The 23,496-nt window shown below is 36.5% G+C and overlaps 1 protein-coding gene across 2 annotated transcripts in view; it reads left to right on the plus strand.

Annotated features, from left to right (window-relative positions):
- LOC145666781 (deoxycytidylate deaminase-like) overlaps nt 1-23,496 on the plus strand; it is a 149,853-nt gene that overhangs the window by 25,664 nt on the left and 100,693 nt on the right. For both annotated transcript variants that reach the window (XM_081734338.1, XM_081734337.1), the window contains exon 2: nt 4,777-4,990. In XM_081734338.1, coding sequence (XP_081590464.1) covers nt 4,777-4,990 — 214 coding nt within the window. The remainder of the gene's footprint in view (nt 1-4,776; nt 4,991-23,496) is intronic.

A 23,496-nucleotide genomic window follows, 5' to 3' on the forward strand; every position in this document is an offset into this window, starting at 1 on the left:
GTAGTGAATTATGTTTCGGTCGGTTTTAAATAGACAATCCTGCGACTTGAGATTTTTTACGTCACCTATTTCTGGCTAATATACAGTGTTCGCAGAGGCGACGGGTCGGATAGATTTCAATAATTAAATTAACTGGTTACTAAAAACTTTCGTTTTCTTACCCAGGTGTCGATAGATGCCCCTCTCCCCTTGAATATTTTCATTTCTTTTCTTAGTTTTAAAACTAGATAGTTATAGAAATTAATCGAAACCTTCAAGATTTGGCACTCTTGCGAAGGGGAGCTACTGGTGAGTTTTGGCAAGTGAAAATCACCAGTTCAAAATTCAGTTTATTTAATTTTAATTTTTTTTAAATTTTGGCAAATCCATAATTAGGGTTGCTCTTACTTCATCGACTTTAGTTTAATTTTCGTACTTTTCTCTCGACCCTTCTCATTTTCGACGAGGTCGGATAGATTTTTTTGGAAATTCTAAATTAAGAGACTACACCAACCTTCCGGTAGGGCCGAAGTCTCTAAGGACACAGCCGGATTACGGTGAGTGGGGGAATTTCCTTAAAGCTTCCGCCTTTTTGAAAATTCCCTTGAGGGCACGGACTCGCTGTAAGTTTGGAGACAACTTATTTTAGTCTACGTATTTGGGTAGACCACCTTTTCGGCATGTCAAGAATATTTTGGCTATGGATTTGTTGAGAGTGAAATTCGACCCCTATCTTTGTAGGTTTAGTTATTCTCACTTAAGCCTTTGGCGCGCCATTCTTCTTCTTCTTCTCCTCTCCTCTATCTCTCCTTCTTCTCCATTCTTCAACATTTTTTTAGATCTCAACCTGCCCCCCCCCAAATTTCGAACTTCTTAATTACCAATTACTTAACGTATAACTCTGATCTGAAATTACCAGCTGAAACATTGCGAGACACGATTCATGGATGAAGTATATAGTGGCTGGGTTTTTCCATCATATTTTGACCCATTGCCGAAGTGAATAATGACTTCGTACTTGACGATATTTCAATTACGTACCTTCACCTTCGTCCTTCTGGGATTTTTCTAAATCCATTGGTCGCTTTCCTTCCCTTTTGGTTTCGTAAATCTTGTAATAATTCTGGGCCCAAAATTAATATTGTGTTTAGTTTATCTATCTATCTATCTATCTATCTATATATATATATATATATATATATATATATATATATATATATATATATATATATAATTATATATATATATATATATATATATATATATATATATATATATATATATAATTAGGAATGTTCTATGTTACGTGCCTGCTTTACGTACTTTTTGGATTTCTTCGAAATACATATGTGAAAACCACAAAATTCATAGACACGCGGTATAAGCAAAAATTAATTAATTTTTTTCTTTCATATGTCGGAAGTTGTTTGTTGTTTGTACAATGTTGCAACCTTTTGAAGAATTATTGTGGAGGTTAATGTATTAAATGTGTGCACGTTTTATATACATATATATATATATATATATATATATATATATATATATATATATATATATATATAGATAGATAGATAGATAGATAGATAGATAGATAGATAAATGTATACGTCAAAATGTAAATGTGTTTAATATGTGAATAAGATAGTAAAGTAAAACGTAGAATATTAAATGGATTATATGGATATATGTAAGAGAGCTCGTGTCTACCCCGAATGTAAAGTGGTTGCCAGAGTTTCGAAGCAATTATCCGACGGATGTAAATATGTAGATTTTCTTTTAAGAATACCGCCGAAAATTGTACAATTTTTTTCCATTGTCCTGAATAGATGTAATTAGCAATCTTCTGTGGAATTATTGTCGATGGCATGTGTTTTGAAATAATGGCAGGTCTAAAACGTAACCCAAACCATAATGAATATTATCCTTAAGTGACCAACCCGAAAATTCTTTTGGAAAGTGTACCCTGAATCCGCCCTTACCTATATATATATATTCTAGAACCTAACCAGTGGTTTCCTTAATATAAATCATCATAATCCTCACACCTGTGAAAGATCGTCTTAAATCTGAACACTATATACAAAAGTTACACGTGATAACTGAAAGGTGTTATGAGGTGTCCCAGTGACGAACAAGTAACCTGAAATTGATGAAATAGTGAAGTCGTAAATGGACTGACACAAGGGGAAACCATCCTCTGGCCAAATTTTGTCTTTGGAAGTCCCTAGGTGGGAAAACCTGTTCAGCATGCGAGTGCATCTACAAACTGTTAGTTTATATCTGCTCAATAAATGATTATTATGAATATATCTATATATCTGTATAAATATAAACGAAATTAAATGGAGCGAAATGTTTGGACACTATGAATAGTGCATTACTAATGATTTCGAACGCTCAGTTTTGATATACGCAACAGGATGTATAAGAATTTTTAGAATGTCTCGATGTGAGATAGAGACTCATAATTTTCCACTATATTCAAAAGTTTTTTTTTCTTCTTTCCTCTTCGTTCAATTTTCTTTTAATGTAAAATGAATGTCTCCTTTGCTTATGTTGTGTATTATAAATTTGATTTAGCACGCCTAAGACGTGATATATGTAATTATATTATTTTTTTCTTTCCTTTTGTCAATGTGATTAAATATATAAAGTTAAGTCAAAGTAATGCCATTTGATTGTTTTGACTTATGAAGATATAATACTATGTATTCTGTTGAAGTATGACTAAGAACTAGTCCTTTCAATAATTTTTTTAGTTCTTTCTTCTCCATAAATGTAATAAATGTTTGCGAAATCGTAGCTAGATGGTTTTCTTTAATGATACACGCTAACCCCATACATTGTCCTGTGCGAATGAGTGTGTGTCTGAATCATAAATTTAGTTTTTAAGTTGTAGTAGTGATACTGTTCAGTTGTATTAACATTTATAATGTGTGTGTCATGATTTATGATATGTGTTAGAGTTAATAACCAAGGTCATGAAGGACCGATACTAACTGATTTAAATCGGCTCTAGGAGAGAGGCCAAAATAGCAGGATGAGTCTGAACACGACGTCTTCTGTCAGAGAAGTTGAAATTCCTATTGATGCAATACATAAATATATTAAGTTGATAACTTTGATTTTTTTTCTTCCTTTCTTCGGCTAATTCATATGTGTGGTCGATCTCAGATTACGGAGTTCAGAGACTGGATAGTTAATATTTACCATTCAGGATTACCTTACAACCAATTAAATTCCATTTTCATCTAGCTTGGGCTGGGTTTGGGCAACTCCCTCTTGTGCAGTCGTCTGGACCCAGATCAGGCTCGTATGTATGGACATGTGTCTATTTCCGGATCACTTCGGAATTGATTCTTCGTTAATAACCATTCAAGTTCATTACTATATTTCCTGAATTATCCAGTAATCCTTTCCCCTCCAATCTTTTATCTTTCTTCATTCTTTCTCTTTTTCTCTTCTTCCCTGCCTCCCTCTGCTACTCTTCTTTCTCATTCTTCTTTTTCCTATCACTAACAAAACTGAAAACGGGGTCGGGACGGGGAGTAGTCGCTATCAGCACGGTCAATAAGTTGTTTGGATAGTTTTTTTTTCTTTCTCCGAAAGTCCGATATGGAATGATTAACTCACAAATGAACATATATAGAAAGAATAATAATAATAAAATTTATTCATGATTTCAATTATCAGATATGAGAGTATTGTATTTCTTCCTTACTTCGAGCGACTCCTCCTTCCACCCACGAGTAAAATACCCCGTTTACAAAAGCACCCGATAAAGCACAAACATGGACATTCCTTGGTTTTTTCCCTCACCCTTCGTTTATACCTTGCAAGTGAGAATAGCTACCAATGCTTAGCTAAGTGTAGAATTGGTATATGTGACTGACAATTTCTATAGCGCATGTGCGTCCAAAGAAAGGCGTAACATTAAAATGATAAATAGAACGATTAAACCCAGTCTTCGTTTACCTAGTCATTGAACTGTATGTAAGTAGAATGCTGCTGTACACTTTAAGGAAGCCACGGAAACATTAAACAATACAATCATAAAATCTTGAAATTGAAATAATAAAAATCTCTGTATTTGGGGTGTAAGACACATTCCACTTAAGACTTGATCTCACCGGGTCAGAAGAAAATCAGTACATCTTATACGCCAGCAAATGCAGTGCTTATACAATAGTGAGATTTAGCAAAGTTCAGTCTAGAAAGCCAGAAAAAAGCTTTGTGTTTATCATGCATCACCCAAGCAAAAAGCCTGCTGACTGCCATGAGCTTTTATATTTTATAATACTGGGGAGTTTAGTGTAATTTCATATATTCTAATTGATATTTTGGTGGTAATCAGAGTGACTAGATAAATATCGTATCTCCTTGTCTTTTTCCTCTAGTTTTGGTAATCTAGAGCGAAAATACTATACGAATATATGGTTTTAAAGAGGATTGAAGGAATTTTTACAAGATATTTAAATATTTTGCTTCTCTATATGTTAGAAAAAGCCTGAAATTCGAAGACCTTTTTTCCTTTTTTGCAAAAATAAACTCGAATTTGAGGAAGCCCTGATATAACGAAAACTTTAAGCGTATGTTGTAATGTGCCGATCTTAACGATACCAAACTCGTGGCATGTGAATTGAGTTTAGCGATCGAAACAATCCATAGCTACAGAAAAAGAATTTTATGATAAGTAAATTTAGTAAATTGCTGATTAAGGATTAGTAAGTAAGCATCAATAATCGAACAGAGTTATTTAATTAATTTCGTTGTTGCACTAAGAACTTGTATTTTCAGTTTGCCATGCTGAAATGAATGCTATTCTGAACAAGAATTCCGCTGATGTGAAAGACTGCACAATGTATGTTACTCTGTTCCCGTGTAATGAATGTGCAAAAATGATTATCCAATCTGGTATCAAGGAAGTCGTCTATTTGTCAGATAAATATTATGATAAAACAGAAACGGTGGCTGCAAAATCGATGTTGGATTTTGCTCAAGTGAAATATCGGTGAGTCATATTAAGTAAGATAAAAACTATGATAATTTCATCGTGAATTTTGTAGAGGTAAACAACTTAAACATTGATATTCTATTAGTTGAAATACTTGCTCTATCGAGTAGTAATCAGTACTCTCTGTATAAAAATATTTCATGTTTAAAGAGTTAATTGATTAAATAGGTCAAATATGAATTTAGTCCAGTCAAAATACCGAATGACCTAGAACAAAATGCAACAGAAATGATTTTGGCTCTTTCAGTTTCTATCAAGTACCCTGAATAACATATCAAAAGTCTACCAAAATCAGACCAGGCAAAATCCGCCATTTTTGGCAGCCATCTTGGATATTGGCAAGAAACTGTGTTTGAACGCAAAATTTATTATAACTCAGCTTCTAGAAGGTCAATTTTTACAAATGTAGTGTCAAAACAGAGTGAATTGAATACAGAACTATTCATATGTATAATGGTGAACAGAAGTGAATATATAACAATCTTTACAAATGTCTTGTGATTTTGAATTTACAGATGTGAGCAGATTGGGTGCCCCTCAAAATGGAGTTAACTGTTGTAATCCGTAACTTGACGTAATACCTACACTTAAACTTCAGAGATTTTTTCATCGTCTGTGTAAGATAAATAATTGTTACATTGTGGAGGACTCGGAGAACGATTTGTGTGTATTATGTGGGAAAACATTGTTACGTTATGATATTGTTGTTTTGAGGGGAAAAGGAAGTAATGTGTCAACAAAGCGAGTGAAGAAATGGGAAGCCAGATACGTGTGCATGATAGTCGAAATGTGCATATTAATTGTAGGAAAGTGTGGTAACTCAAAGTACATTTCATCATCAAAACGCAACAATAGTGTAAAAGAATCGTCATGTTCCCCTGCAAAGCGGAGGTCTCAAGAGCCTTCTTTCCACTTCAGAACACACTGTTTATTGTGCGGGCAAGAAACAAAGACAAATTGGAGAAGGAACTCGAAAGAAGTTTTCACAGTTCGAGCGCATAAATTTCACGAGAGTATTTTAGCTTATGTAAGGAAAGGAACTATCACTGGAGCCGTACTGTTAGGGGAGGTTGGCATTTGAAGATTTACCAACTGCAGATGCAGTATATCATCAGCAATGTACTGTTAATTTTCTGAGTGGGAAACCGTTCAGCGTTATACGAAGGTAAGACAAGAATCATACCACGAACGCAAGAAGATTGAAAGATCTCCTCGAGAAGTAAGGAAGCAATCATTTTTGAATGCTATGCGATATTTAAGAGAAAATGGTGATAAACAAATTACCGTCTCTGATCTAGTCAAAATAATGAAACAGTAACTGGAACAAGAACAATCTAAAGAAGAACCATATTGAGAGATATATATGAAGCAGCTCGTTATGGGTCATTATGTTGAAGAAATCATTATTACAGATCTGCTGGGAAAAGCAAATGTTGTAACATTCAGAAGAACTGCACATTCCATCCTTCAAGAACATTACATACCCCAAAAGAAGATAACCCAGTTTCAGAGAAAATGAGGGTTGTCGTCACAGCTGCAAAGCTAGAATAAAATGACATACGATCAACTCCAATAGGTATTATGGCATACCCATCAACAGGAGAAATGGCATATCTTGGTAAGTGTCTCAAATATCTTCTAGAAACACTGAGATAATTTCTAGGAACAGTCATTGTGCCAAAAGAAAGTCAAAAGGCAGCTTCGATCGGACAAGCAATTATGCAAGCTACAGGACCAAGAGTAATTACAGCATCATTGCAGATTGGACTTTGAGTACAGATACACCATCATTTTGGCTCTAAATTCCTCATCGACTCCCTGCACCGACATGGATTTTGTTCTTAGGCTGAAATCCAAAAATATGAGAGAAGTGCATCGGTTACCCTGTATGATGTCTCTGTCCTTCCTGGCCAGTTCTTACAATACGTTAATAATAATATCGATCACAAGATAGGGACTGTCAATGAGCATGGCACTTTTCATGGAATGGAAAAGATTGCCACAGTAACTCCCGCACCAGCAATGACATCACCCCACATAGTTCACACTCCATGATTGGTGATGTAAAAGTATTATATGATTATGCAACTGGAAATGACATCAATAAAGTTATACATGACCATAAATTATTGAATGTCTACGAGAAACTACAAGATTTGAAAAAGAACAAGGCAGAATACAGTAGAGTAGTAGTAGTAGTAGATGTGATTATGGATTCAATACATGCATATGATCAATACCCTCAAAATATTTATTACTTCTGAAAGAACTGGAGATTGGCTTCTGCCCTCAATAGCCTAAAAAAAAATACTTCCGTACTTTGCTGTTTCTGGCCATAATTTGTATGGAAAAGGTATTCACCTATTTCTTCAAAATAAACAGAATCTTAAGGACAGTCATTCACTATTCACACGAAATTTATGTAAGGGATTCATGTTGTACGTCGAAAGAATCAATTCTGGGCTGGGCTATCCACTGATTTGCTTATTGAGCAGGTGCTAATGAGAAGCATTAAAAGAACAGGAGGTCTCAGAAGAGGAAGAGGAATGACAGAAGCGCAGCGACAACTATGAGTACAATTCATGGTGCCATGATGTGAACAGAGCAATGTAGGACTTTACAGGAGTGAAGTATCACATAAGTGACCAACATAAGGAGACTTCGACTGCAAGACAAATACATGGCATCTTTGACTTTGAAAACCTTTATCATTTCTTCCAGAATATGAAGTTGTTTGAGGTGGATGAAACACTAAGAAGCTTAACATCAGGTATGGTTGCATTAGATCCCGTGAACATGAAAAAATCTGCAATAATGATGTTAATGCAAGGCGGAAACGGCTGTGAATATTCATTTAAACGGAAACAGCAATCTGTCACAATGGGAGGGAAAACAAGTACTCTGTACAACAAGATGTAATTTACCTCGAGCCCCATATTCTATTTCGATGCTTCACTATTCTAGCTTCATCACAGGGGATCATCTCTAAAGATCTATTCAAATATGGACTTTGCAGCTACCTAACATTTTTGTTTGATGATTCCTTCCTTCCTAGAGTCCTAACAAAGCATCCATGGCAGATGGCATTTGCTCATATATACTGTCTGGACTGAAAGAAATGGAAGTACATGAATCAAATACATTATATGAGGGTTCTCTTCTACATAGTATTCCATGATGTCTAGGGAATACCTTTTCTGACATTTGGAGTTCTTACGTTCAGTATGTTCAGCGACGTTATAAGCAAGAAATTGTAGTGTTCGATGGATATTCTGGAAAACCATCAACGAAAGATGTGACTTATATGAGATGTAAAGCACGTGGGCCACCTGATATAAGCCAGAAACTAAACTCCAACTGATGAAAGAAAACTTTTAGAAAAGCAAAGTAATAAACAAAGGTTTCTGCATTTGTTTGGTAATAAATTTGAAGGAGCAGGTTACGACGTCCTCCACTACAGAGGGGATGCCGATGTTCTAATTTTAAAATCCGCTGTAGAAGCAGCAACACAACGCAATGTAACTGTTATTGCAGATGACACAGACATCTTGGTGCTTCTTTGTTGCCATGTCAATGTTATGTTGTATGCTTTTACATCCAGTTCCGAAGTTCATCACGCATAAACATCGGGTATGGGATATCAAAACAGTAAAAATAACTCTTGGAGAAGATTTATGTACGAGTCTCCCATTTATGCATGCTTTGTTAGGTTGTGATACAACATCGCAACTATTCAACGTCGGGAAAGGCAATACAATAAAGCTGTTGAAACAACATCCTGAGCTTGTATGTTACGCTAAAATTTTCAACAACACTACATCTAATGTGCAAAGTATAATTTCATCTGGAGAGAAAAGTGTGGTAGGTGTTAATGGTGTCACTATCTCAGATTCATTAGATAAACTGTGATATAAGCGATTTGCTTCTAAAATTGCAAAAAATATATTTTCCGTACAGTCACAATCACTACCACCAACATCTGCTTCAGCGAAGTTTCACAGTTTTAGAGTCTATTTCCGAGTATAAGAATGGCTTGGAAGCTGAATTTTGACACCTAAAGATTGGGGCTGGCGAATACAAAGTTGTCAATGTCTCCCTGTTCTCATGGTCATGCAACCAGCACCAGACGCCATTCTTTGTTATTCGCTGTAATTGTAGAACTGACTCTTCGTCGACACGACGTTCATGTCGTAAATATGGTGTAAAGCAGTACTATTCAACCGGGGGTACGCGTGCCCCTTGGGGTACGCCAAGATGTTTCTGGTGGTATGTAATCTTAAAAGAAAAAAAGATATTTCCAATATTTATTGAATGATCATAGTTGAAGAAAATTTTGAACTTTCTCATGGTAATTCTTCCGGATATGCAGTCCTGTAAATAGTCTTTTGATTAGGGATGCGCACTAGACGAGTAGAGACAGGATTTTCCTGACAAAATTCGAGTCGAGACACGGCTTTTCCAATAGAAAAATATACATTTTTCGAGTCGAGACATCACTTTTACAGCACATTTTCGAGACGAGACAGCCATAAATCTTGCCTCGTGCGCATCCCTACTTTTGATTGGCACACTGATGGTCCTTTTGTTGGGTATCTATTTGTCCCCCTCTTAATCAACAGAACATGTGCATTAAGTTCATTAAGATTTAATTTCTTCTAAACAGCTTCAGGGGTACACAATTGGATGACGAACTGTATGTAGGGGTACCCGAGAATAAAAGGTTGAATAGCACTGGTGTAGAGTGTTCTGTAAACGGCTAAATTTACAAGAGTTCCATACAATAATAAATATGTGGAACAACAATTTCAGAATTTCAGCCTCCGTATTTGAATAAAACTACATTACATCAATGTTTTTCTCTACGTTTCCTTGATTACACTGTTCATTAGGTTTAATTTGACACAAAAATGAAGTTTCTAACTTGGTTCCTTGGGAAGATATTGAGGGAAAAGTATATCATAACTGTTTACGGCAATATTCAAGATGGCGGCCCAAAACGGGAGATTTTACCTGGTCGGATTTTGGTAGACTTTTGATATGTTAGTCAGGACGCTTCATAGAGCTTGATAGCACAAACAACATTTCTGTTGCAATCTGTTCTAGGTTGACCTCTTTTTTGGCGTAAATTGACTGGACTAATTACGCTCTGCTCTAAGTATCTGTCCCATTATTAATGTCAGTATTATTTGTGTCAACTATGCTTAAGATTTAAGCTATCATGTTTGCGCACTAAACTGAATTATCAAGCTTTGATAATTTGTACAGAAAAATGCAGAAGCGCCTATTATATCATTACAAAGATAAATATTGTTATGGTTAATGCAAAGTATGATATGTGCGTGGACAATATCTTGTGACGTACGAAATCACTTACTCAGGTACGACTTCTTTTATATGTAGAGATTACAAATGATAGCAATTTGCGAAAATTATTAATGGCACGCAAGTTCAAATAAAGCGTAAATCTGTATCTGTAGCCATTTTTAAGCCAAATTTGTTATATACTTTTTCGAACCCAATAGCAATTCGCAGTGAAGTGAAAGACAAGAAAAAGGAACGGTCAGAATTAGAGATTAAAATTATCATAAATAACGTTAGTAACTTGTTTTCAGTTCACTGTGGAAGTAACGAAGTTTCATAATGTTCAATTCTTCTAATGTGGACACCTTCTTAACTTTAATGTAGGAAATAATCTCAAATAATATCTTCGATGCTATAGCTGTTCTATATCTTGTTTTTCGCCCAAATCGTAGATTTTGGACCTAAGGAAGAAAACAGGTTACCTGCGGATGGCTTATTGTCGAGTGTCGCATTGAATCAGGGAAACTCTTCCAAACGATCGACCATATTTCAGATTGCGAGTTTAAAATATTGTGACTGTACTGACTTAAAGACAAATTCAATGGCATAGTCGGTAGAGCATTCACTTCTGTTACCCAAGTTCTTGCATTCAAACAGTGGATACGTGATATAGGTTTTGAAGTAAATAAACATCGAGTGGGCCAATTATCTCGGGGTTCTTCCGTTTCTTCCCCTATTCACATTCTTTGTTTTCTTACATCATTAACTCAGTAATTACAATATGGTTTATCGAACATTAAACTAATCCTTTAATGTGAAATATAAATATTAAGCAAATAGTTTTCGTCTGTTAATAACCATAAAGCGCCTTCGAAAATCGTGAAACTACGAATTTGCAATGATTGACTTCTTTCACCCGTATAAATAATGTTCCGAATACGGTTTTATTTTTCTCAGGAGCAAGGTATTTTCTGCTTGGTTTCTGGCGTGAGAATTTCGTTTACTTAAGTTTATTAGTCACTGCTGCCAAATGTGTGAAACTAATAGTTAATACAAAGTAATAAAGACATGATTATGAAATGAAATGAAATCTTTAAGTTTTACGTCCCACGTTTATGCCGGTTAGGCTAAAGGAGACGGTGATGATAAGTAATTAATGAAATGTTGGAATGATGAAAGTGGGAGGAAACGGGAGAACACCGAGGAAACCCACGCACGCGGTGTTTGTCCACCACAAAGTTAACTTGGCGAGATCTGGGATCGAACCCGGGACCCCAAGCACCAAAGGTGAACGCTCTATCACTTAGCCACAGTGGCCCCTGACATTATTATAGTACATTCCAAATGAATAGAAAGCATCCTGAGAATGAATATACGCTTTATTATCGTGCATTAAGCGCGCGGTCGTGTTTCATTGTTTACGTGCTTTAGTTCAGCATTTCATTTCTTATTCTAGAAACCTAACAATGTTTAAACGCCCAGAACACACAAAAACTGACTGTGTCTCAGAAAGGAAAAGAATTAGCGAAAGCAAGGATTTATGCAGTGTAACCAGGTCACTGCTAACATAGGACGTTTAACGGAAGCAACTCACATGGAAGATAAAATAGCATATGCAGATCGCCACACTCATTTCAATATTAGAAACAGCTATGCCTTTGTCAATCAAGAAATCAAGCCAATATCTTTGACTAGGAAAAAAATGAAATCTTTCAGTTTTACGTCCCACGTTTATACCGATTAGGCTAAAGGAGACGGTGATTAGAAGAAATGAATGAAATGGTGGAATGAAGAAAGTAGGAAGAAACGGGAGAACCCCGAGAAAACCCACGAGCACGGTGTTTGTCCACCATAAAATCCACACCCTAGGTAGAATCGAACCAGAGACCCCAAACACCGGAGGTGAACGCTCTACCACTGAGCCACTGCGCCCCCATGTTTGACTTGGAATGTCATCCTATTTATACACATCTCCGAAATATAATGTCATGATATTTATACACTTCTCCGAAATATATTTGCGCGCCTGAATTTTTTAAGTCCCTTAAAATTGTCAGTTTGGCAACAAATCATTTGGAGTAATAGGAGAGGTAGTAATGAAATAAACAAGACTTACGAACACAGCTGACAGTTTGCTGTTTGAAATTCTCACTTCCTCTTTTGTTATTTCATATGAGGATACTTTTGGTACAAAACAGTACCTTAGCAAATGCAGAAACTTTTGTTAAAGAAAACACCCACGCTTCTCAACAAAAAAAAGAAAGATCGTGAAAATAGGGAAGGGTTGTTGAGGAGTTCGTTATCTATCAATCAGTCTTGGTAAGTAACGTAACGTAAGTAACGCGTTACTTGTAAGGCGTTACTTTTTAAGTAACGTTTCCTAGTAACACGTTACATTTTTCCAAAGTAACTGTAACGGTCACGCGTTACAAATTTTTAAGTAACGTACCTAGTTTGCGTTACTTTTCTCGCGTTACATTTCGGATGAGTAACTACAATATATGTATTTTATTTTTAGGAAACAAATGTTTCTTTTCTGTAAGTGAATTTCTCAGAATGAAACAATCGAGCATGAACTACGTATGTCAGTGACCGACAGTCACATACACACAGAGAAACAGATAAGTTCGTAGTGCCACTTGCTGTTTTTGGAAGATGAGGACAGCCTTAGGGAAATCACGTGTACTATTTGTCAGCACCTGGAAGATTTTGTCGTAGATTTTCACAGCTCCAAATCAATACGTTCAGTTAGTGAACTAGGAGTGCAATGATACCGGTAGTCTATTTTACTTTGATTGGTGTTGTTTTTATAAAGATGGAGAACGAAAATATTTTACCGTTCGAACATTTGAAAGAATGCTTTTTTCTTAAAAGTTGAGGATGATTGTGGACAGAATTTAAAAGTCCCAGCCTGAAGTGCTCCAGCGGAAAATATTTTTGAACAACTAGGGTGCCATAATTAACGATTTACAGTAAGGTGTTATTATGAATAAACTGTTCTGATGAGCAGGCCTACTTTATTACTAGAAAATAGTTTGCTGATGGTATGTAATATTGGAGTTCTTTCAGATCAGTTTGCTTATCATAGAGTCCCGTTGATTATAGAGTTTGAAACTAGCTTTAAAAAGCATGTATCGATTTTAGAGTTAGTGGCAAGTTTTGATTCACCCACAGTTCATGTGTTCTCATTTTATTAGTTGTACTGTAATGTTTCTCTATATTCTGTATTTTTAATTTTACACAACAACATTGTTATTATTATATAATTAGTTTAGCAAAATAATAATAAACAACCATTTTTTCTAACGCATAGGGATGAGCACGAGTCAAGCTAAAACTCGACTTGACTCGAATTCAAGTCGAGTTTCGAGTCAAGTCAGAGGTAATATCATCGAGTCGAGTTCCGAGCCGATTCAGTTTTTCGCGTCGAGTTTCAAGTCCAGTCGAGTTTGATAAATGGCTCGTTCGTTTTAACTCGTCTTGAAATCATGGCCTGATTACACTGGAAAACGAAAGCCATGAGAAATGTAAGCTAAACAGTAATATGAAATACTTTTAGTGTTGCTCACGAGAGGGGACACTGCTCGCATCTCGTCTCGTCTTGATAGCGAGACAACAAGATATTTTTTATAACAAGCTCAGCTCGGCTCGGCTCAACGAAGAAGATGGCTCGAGCCGGCTCACTTGGGGTGAACCATCGGCTCGAGGTGGCTTGGTAGGGATGAGCCATCCGCTCGGTTCGGCTCAACTGAGCCGAGGGCTCTAGCCGAGTCGGTTGGGTGAGCTGTTGGCTCAGCCCACTTCTCGGTTCGGGTCGATAGTGAATGAGCTGTGAGCCGAACTGCTCGAATCGTTGACAATTCTAAACCCGGGCCGAGCAGTTTTCAAGATATTTGGACAGTGCCCTATAACTTTTAACAGTGTTTGGCTCGAGCCCGAATACTCAACCTAGACCCTCAACCCAAATTCAGAAGCTTGTGAACAACGTCCTTGACTCCTAGACTTCACGACTACCGAAGTTAGCAATCAACTAGTTTTTTCAGTATTCAAATACAAACCGCCTATCTTTCATTTTTATATACAGTGTTATTATTATTATTATTATTATTATTATTATTATTATTATTATTATTATTATTATTATTATTATTAATAATAATAATAATAATAATAATAATAATAATAATAATAAAAGTGGTAGTAATAGTAGTACGGAAAATTGAAGTCATTTTTTTCACATTTTTAAAGTTTCGGACCAAAAAGTAACGCGTTACTTTCGAAGTAAAGTAACAGTTACTTTTTAGGGGCAAGTAACGCGTTACATTTTAAGAGAAAGTAAAGTAACTTGTAACGCGTTACATTTTTACAAGTAACTTACCCAACACTGCTATCAATACAACTGGTAAGGTGTTCTGCAGTTGTTACAATAGTCATATGTCGGTGGGTGCAGCCGAGCTGTCTGAGGCATTAGGCTCAAGATTGTGAGATGAAGACCATTAGGGGTTCAAATCCCTCTGAAGAACAAGTTCGTACTTTATGTTTTCGATATTTCTGTACTCGTGTCCCTGCCGTGTTTGGAATACGTCGAAAGGACGTGAGGAGCCACTGGCAAACAATGCCCCGGTTGGGGCGAATTAAAAAAAAAAATACCTATTACGTAGTCCATTTTTGTGGGGATGCAACATTTTAAACCTGGATCGAATTCCACTAGCTGATTTTAGTTTTTAAAAATGTTCTGCTATTCTTGTCGCACAGTTCTTTAATTATATGTTTTACACGAGAGAGATTGATAATTTTCCAACTTAGCCAAAAATAAAAAGTCGCACAGACTTAAAGCCTTTTCTATATTTCCGAATGTAATTCCTCTTTAGTAGCCTGTCACTTCTTACAGCTGTCCGTAAGATTGTCATAAACCTGAAAAAGAAAATCTGAAGATCTAGTGTTCGGGGAAATCACTATCAGTCATATCAATGTCTCCATCAATACTAGAACATGGTTCATTATTGTCATAGTAGAATATCCTCACTCTTGTTTCTCCATTCAAACTTAACAAGTGAAACAGTTTTACTTTCTACACTGATCACCATGAAGAAATACGATAATAGAAAGTTAGAAGTAGCCTCTTTATTTTGAATTCAGTATGGTATTAGTAATTTCTATTTCCACTTTTACGTTTGTAGAAAAACTAGAAGCTGTAGAAATCTATATAACTACCAGCTTCAATTCTAACCTTGGATGAAAAGTTGCAGTATATAGAGAATGCTATCATGTGGATTCAGCATCTGAAGGACAGGTTCCGCCTTCGGCATTATCTCTCTATTGCAACCGGAAGTTATAGATCTATCACTTTCGGTGGATTCAGCATCTGAAGGACAGGTTCCGCCTTCGGCATTATCTCTCTATTGCAACCGGAAGTTATAGATCTATCACTTTTGGTGGATTCAGCATCTGAAGGACAGGTTCCGCCTTCGGCATTATCTCTCTATTGCAAGCGGAAGTTATAGATCTATCACTTTCGGTGGATTCAGCATCTGAAGGACAGGTTCCGCCTTCGGCATTATCTCTCTATTGCAAGCGGAAGTTAAAGATCTATCACTTTCGGTGGATTCAGCATCTGAAGGACAGGTTCCGCCTTCGGCATTATCTCTCTATTGCAACCGGAAGTTATAGATCTATCACTTTCGGTGGATTCAGCATCTGAAGGACAGGTTCCGCCTTCGGCATTATCTCTCTATTGCAAGCGGAAGTTATAGATCTATCACTTTCGGTGGATTCAGCATCTGAAGGACAGGTTCCGCCTTCGGCATTATCTCTCTATTGCAACCGGAAGTTATAGATCTATCACTTTCGGTGGATTCAGCATCTGAAGGACAGGTTCCGCCTTCGGCATTATCTCTCTATTGCAAGCGGAAGTTATAGATCTATCACTTTCGGTGGATTCAGCATCTGAAGGACAGGTTCCGCCTTCGGCATTATCTCTCTATTGCAAGCGGAAGTTAAAGATCTATCACTTTCGGTGGATTCAGCATCTGAAGGACAGGTTCCGCCTTCGGCATTATCTCTCTATTGCAACCGGAAGTTATAGATCTATCACTTTCGGTTTTAATATCAAAACCCATAATTTGAAAATCTGCCGTTGCTTCACAATACGCAACGCAGATTACTCGTTCATTGAAGGGGAAAATGTTGAAGTGAATAATAGTTTAAGTTGTCAATCAATAACACTGATACGACTAGAAAATATAAAACTCTATAAGGGGTTTCTAAGCAAGAAATCGACTAATTATTACCATTACCACTATTACTGGTTTTATAATCGCTCTGTACTGTCTATTTGACCCAAGTGGACTTAACCTGAAAGAAAGGAGTTGTTTTTGCCGCAGTTACTATTTATTTTCTCTTCTCTGGCGTACTTGAAAACAAAGGAGAATTAGTGTGCGAATTAAATATTTTCCACAGGGTGGATAAACTCACCTATATACGCCCAGTCATCACATATTTGCCATCGGAAATCACCCTTCGCGTGTTGTACACGTGTAACTACTGCTTTACAACGTATGATTGTACTGAGTTTGACAGGCAAACATACACCTTCTTTTTCAATCTATGTATAGTGACACGTGCACATCACGTGAACAAATGGTTTGTGTGTCGTAATATTTTTTCAATTAGTGTCGAAACCGGAAATAGTAGTAGATTTTTACCACTGCTGTTGTAGTAGAGATATTAGATTGAAGACGGAAAATACTCTAGGGACGCTTCATTGATTGCAGGAAACAACTTCTTGCTATTTATGAACGCTTTTACTCTATAGTGATGACCAGGACCCGGATTTTGTTGACCTAAAATTTTCTAAAAAGTGACCTATAAAATGACACTAAAATTCCTGAAAAATGACCTAAAATTCACAAAAATTGACCTTAAAACTTGCGTTTCTTAAACCGTTATTTCGTTAAATATTGCCATTTTTTGAATACTTATTAGATTTTAATTACTACTTTTCATTCTCACAAGTTTTGTTTCAGTTAGTTGCAGTCTATTGATCAGTCCATTGTACGGCATTGCACGTACTGAAAGCGTCAATTCACTCCCGAGTTGAAACTAGGAAACACACTTAAATAATAGATGTTCGCAAGTGTAGACTTTATACATGAGAATAATAAAATAGATAAAAACCCCGTTTAAAATCTTTGTACGTGTTCTAATCCATTTTTAGTTATTCATGTGATCGCATTCTTTGTGGTCAATAATCCAAAACCATCTGTTTGGCCACCCACGAACTCAACCAGCTAAAGCTTAGTTTTCATTAACTTTTTAGGAATGCTGTTTTTCCACTCCAATAGTCAGGAAACAGGAAAAGAGGTAACTTCGTATTTTTCAAATCCGTAAAAAGTGTTCATTTTAAGATTTCCTTATGTAGAAGGAAAAGAATAAAATGACCATAAGTGACCTGAAAGTTACCTTAAAATATTAAAAAATGACCTGAAACTTCAAAACGGCAAAAAGTGACCAAAAGTTGACCCTAAAAGAATATACTTTTAGAACCTTGAGTTGAAGGATAATGTTTTTATTTCAACTTGCCTTGTCCTATGCGTAACAGAAAAAAGTTGACTTGTCAACAAGATCCGGGCCCTGGTGATGACTGTTAAAACCGAAAGTGGACATTTTTCTGCCAATGGAAACCGCTTTTGCTATCTATTGCGTGTTTTAATTCTATACTGAACAATGTTAAACCCGAAAGTGGTTTATATCTGAAACTTCCGCTTTCAATAGGTTTACGATAGAAGATATTTTCTATTCTTAGGACGCTAAATCCATTTTTAAATAAAACGCTTATCGCTATCTCTGATAATTTTTGGTCTATGTAGATCAATACTGAAACCGGAAGTTGTAGTGAACTTCTACTGATTACGGTTTCAGTACACAGTAAATAATATAGATAAATTGTACTCTTGGAATGCTTAATCGATAGCAGAAAACCCCTTCTCAATATGCATATGTTACCGTTTTTGGTCTATAGTGATCAACGTAAAAACCGATAATTAATTTTATTACCGGTTTGATTATTCGGCCTCGGTAATCGAACTCGATTTCTAACTTTTGACTCACTACTTACTGAACAAATTTGGTGGCTGATAATTAAGTAATTCTTAAGATGTTTTCGCGTTGCGGACGGACGGAGACACGGATTGTGTAAATATATAATGGAGTTTCGATAAAACGATCTCCTTAACAAGATTGTTTGCTAATTGTAATACTTTAGCCTACAAAATAAAATTTGTTTCCTGTTTCTACCCTAGCGAAGTTTCAAAACCATTCTAGAGGGAGGAAGGTAAACCGTATCAGGGATAGCAAGTTTCTTCTTCAAGGGAACACACAGTTCTGTCAGAGTGAAATCCCTAGCATTTCCCCACCAATACGCACTGCGAACGCTTTAACTCACTTTAGTACAGAGCCCTGCACGGGCAGGGCGCGCCCGTTCGGCCCGACGGATTACCCGGCCCGGCCTTGCCCATTTTAAGTAATATCAAACCGGATCGGGCCCGAACCGGACCGGGCACATTCCGGGTCGGATACAAATGCTAGAGGACCGAACCGGGCACATATTCTCTTGGCCGAGCCGGACACTGAAAGACGGATCGGAAACTAATGTTGTCAACCTATGTTAATCATAATGTGTTTGGGAAACTGACTCTTTATTCAAGACTGCAAAGTACTGTAATACTACTACTATTACTACTTCTACTACTACTACTTCTTCTACTATTACCACTATGACCACAGCTAATACTACTACAACTGCTAAGACTTCGCGTCAGAGTTGACATATCTGGTGGTACAGAATTTATCTTCTAAGTACAGAAAAAACTGAGAAATGCTAGTTATTATGGCCGGTCTGTGTACAATGTGAGCGATGCTTCATCTACGATGGACAGCGATGGCTCAGTAGGTAAAGCACTCATATCTGGTACTAGAGGTCATCGGATCAATCCCTGCTCATGCTATGTGAGCTTTGTAGTGGACAAACACGGTGTGCGTGGGAGTTTTCGGGGTGGTCCCGTTTCATCCCACTGTTTTCATTGCACCAATTCATCCCGTCATCATCCATACAGCCTGAGCCATAGTTACCTAAAGAACGTATGATGAAGTCAAGTACTTGACCTACAAAGTAAATTTGGTACGCTACCATTAGACCACGGAGGCCAAAACCGTGAACTGGCGTGTTCATAAGATCAGTGCAATTTGTAGTGATGTTCAATTAGCAAGGCAAATACCAAATGGAGTTACATGTTCCTGTATTATTTATAGTATTATACTACAAATATAACAAAATATAATGATCAAATAAATCACAAAGACGCCAGGGGCGATTAGGTGTTCCTGGAACGGTGGTTCAGTGGTTGAGCGTTCACTTCTGGTATATGGGGTCCCTGGTTCGATCCCAGCTCTCGCCAAGTGAACTTTGTGGTGGACAAACACCGTGTGTGGGAGTTTTCTCGGCGTTCTCCCGTTTTCTCCCACTTTATTCATTCTACCATTTCGTTTATTTCTCATCATCACCGTCTCTTTTAGCCTAGCTGGCATAACTATGGGCGTAAAACTCGAAGATTTCATTTTCATTGTTTTGTTTTCGTATTACTAGTAATAGCAGTAGTGGTATTCGCTGTCGTATTAGTATAGTAGTAGTAGTAGTGGTAGTAGTAATATTAGTAGCAGTGACAGCAATAGTGGGATTAGCACTAGCATTCGTAATCGTAATAGTAATAGTAGTATTAGCAGTAGTAGTTGTAGTATTAGTATTATACGGTGTAGCAGTTTTACATATCTTCTCTGTTACTCGTAACGCACTAATGAGTGTAGTACAAGACTTTTACGTCCAGCCATGTATAATAAACATGGCTGGACAGAGCAAGTACAGATAACAAATAGACAGACAGAATAGAAATATAGAAAGCAAACCTTGGGTAACCTTTCACACGATTTTCCCATTCGAGAAGGACAGAAAGACATCAATATTATGACGACACATTTCTCATTTTCCATTGCATATTGAAGGATTGACTTGACTTATCAGACTTGGTTGTTCTCAGGCCGGTTACGCCCAGCCCGATGTGCCCGGCCCGGTTACAGTCCGGCCCGTTCTCCGCCCGGCTCGAGATTCGGACCGGGCCGGGCCGGGTCGGGTCGAGCAGGGCACAGAATACAGATCCATCCGGGCCGGACCGAGCCGTCTTCGGGCCTGGGTTTGCAGGGCTCTGCTTTAGTAACAATTTAGTAGCATCTATAACTTTTTAAAAGAAAAATGGCTCACATAATTCATTTCTTTCGTGTTTCGGAAATCATCGAATACATAGGTAATCAGTTAGTGACTTTTTAAAGTATGAATTCTCCTGAAGAAAGAAAGAAGAAAATTAATTTTAAAATTAGAAGCTGTAAACTATGAAGAGCATAAAAGTTTTTAAAGAAGAAAAACATATAAATGAAACAACAACAAAAAGAGAACAGATAAAAGCACCCCGTGAGATTCAAACGAAGTTCAAAAGTCTTGAATTCCAATAAAAAGCAAGAAATAAACATACACACAACTATCGAAACACGCTGTGTAACTGTCTTTCGGTTGTATTGATAGAGATGGAATTCCTTAAAATCCTCTTTGTTTCAACATCATGTTCTTTCGGTTAAAAAGCTTTGGTATTTTCTTTAATTAAACAAAATTTTCTGCATTTGTCAAGATACTATTTTGCTCTGAAACTAACATTACATTAAGTAATGAAAAATGATATGAATATTTCAAACAGCAAACAAGAAGGTGTGTTACGAAGGCTTCACTACTTTTTTTTTATTACCTCTCCTTCTACAACTTCATGCGCGTTGTTGACAGACTCACATTTTTAAGGAAAAATTTAGGCGCGCAAATATATTTTGGAGAAGTGTACCTAATCTGTAGAGAACTAAAAGGTTTCTGGTGAGTTTAAACGCCATGTGAAATAAATTGTATGGTGCTACTATCTGTCTTAAAAGTATCAAAAGATTATCACCGTTCAGTCGATTACCAGAATACCTCATCTATGTTGTAAATGTGATCGAGATCGGTCTGGTGGTTCAAGAGGTACAAAGCCACGAAGAACATAGTAACCTACCATCCATACACGCATGTTCAAAATTAGATCTTTGGTTCATTGCAGAGAATAGATTGCCTTTGTTTCTACTTTTGGGTTCACAGATCGGGATTTTAGTTTGTCTGATAAAACCATCTCTGGCATGCCTGCCACAAACTGTTGCAAATGCTTCTGTTACAAGTCTCGCGCAGCGTTCTCTACTCTGGATGTGACACGAATATTTCGAAGCTCTCTGTATGCCTCTATTATGTTCACCGGTTATTACTGTAGATCTTAAATTCTTTGTTGGAAAAGAACGACAGCACTGGAAGAGGCATCACTTCAACTGACTCCCAATTAATAAGTTCTGTGTAATCATTTTGCTTGAAATTGAGCTTTGGTAGCTAAAGTTTTCTTATATGTGACTCATTGTGTACTTTACCTGGTCTTCCTCGTTTCGTCTTCCTACTGTTGTTACTGTCATTATCTCTGGTCTTCTCGTTAATAACCTTTCCACTTGCATGGACTATCTTTCTCCATGCTTCTTTTCTGACGTGGAGTTTTTCATTATCAACCACAAAAAGCAATGTATTCTCCGGGTGAACGAAATAACAGTTATTTTGGATTACTTCTTGAACCAACTGCCGCTCGTTGTAGTAGGTATCTCGAAGATGTTACCATAAGGCACACGTGTTTAGCTCCGTATTTACAAGTAGAGTACCTTTTTACTGAAAACCAACATTTAACATATACTTTTGTCACGATAACTTCTTAAATATTATCGTGACTTTTCCCAGTTCGCTAATATAATGCCTATTAGATATCACAGACACACAATATAATCACTCAATAATACCTTGGAATAATACACAGTGATTTTAGACAACGTCGATTTTCATTATCTATATTCTCTTTTAATAATGATCAATCAACTACTACTGGTTGTCATAGCAACCCCCCCAAAAAAAGACGAAATCTGTTATTACAATAAAAACGGTTAAATATAATATATTATTAACTTTTTTCTTTATCTTTCTCTTATTCTTCATCACAGTCTGTGCACTTTTTAAACACCTTTTGTCTACAATAATTAAAATTACAAAAAATGGAAATTCTGCAAATATACAATATCGTACAAATATACAACGTCGTTGTATATATGGCTCCCGAAAAAGACTTCTTAAATTGTCCACAATTAAAGAAAAATCCTAGATCAACATTTCACATATACAATAGTTACATTACTTTTCGAATAGCCCTCATACATATAAAAATTATAATATATATATATATATATATATATATATATATATATATATATATATATATATATATATATATATATAAATTTCACTAGTTTTAAATACTAGTTTTATTTTCATTGCATAACCCGTTTTATTTTAATTCTATCAAATTATCTATAGAGAGGGCACATAAAAATATGACCAGTTTGTTAATTATTAAGGTCCTACAACATATTCTTTAATTCAACAGCATTGCAGCTTGTTGACAAAATAATTAGTATAAGTTAGAAATACATCATGACTTAATTCCTCCATTTGGGCATAATTAACAAAAACTGATAAGGACAAGCTACATTGCTGGGTACAACCAGCATTGAGTACTTTCCTCTAGAGAGGGGTATTTGACGCCTTCATAATTGGGCGCCACTGGGATGGAATTTATTTCTCTTTATGCTCTGTCAGTTATTGCTAGTTATGCAACCACGCATAACATCACACGGATTTAAGTTTTCGTGCAGCTTTTTGATATATCGTTGTTCAGCAACCGGATACTTGTTTCCTATCAACATGTTTTTTATACATGCTAATTTCGACCCAGTTTTCCTCAGATAACTACCGGAGAATCCCCACTTCCTTTAGGGAATAAGTTGCGCACACATTTCAGAATTGCGACATACACATTTCTGAATAGAGTAGATTTGAAGTCTTTGACGTGCCCATGCCGCATTCGCTCTATTATTCAGGGTTGTGGTGATGTAGAGCTCTCAAGTTCATTTTCCCACGGTTTCGGCACTTAATATCTCCGAAACTAGTGGTCTCTGACCAAAGTTGCAGAGGACTTTTTTCTTGTCTTGATGTC

Source organism: Thermobia domestica, chromosome 12, assembly GCF_964235325.1.
Source record: "Thermobia domestica chromosome 12, izTheDome1.hap1.1, whole genome shotgun sequence".
NCBI lineage: Eukaryota > Metazoa > Arthropoda > Insecta > Zygentoma > Lepismatidae > Thermobia > Thermobia domestica.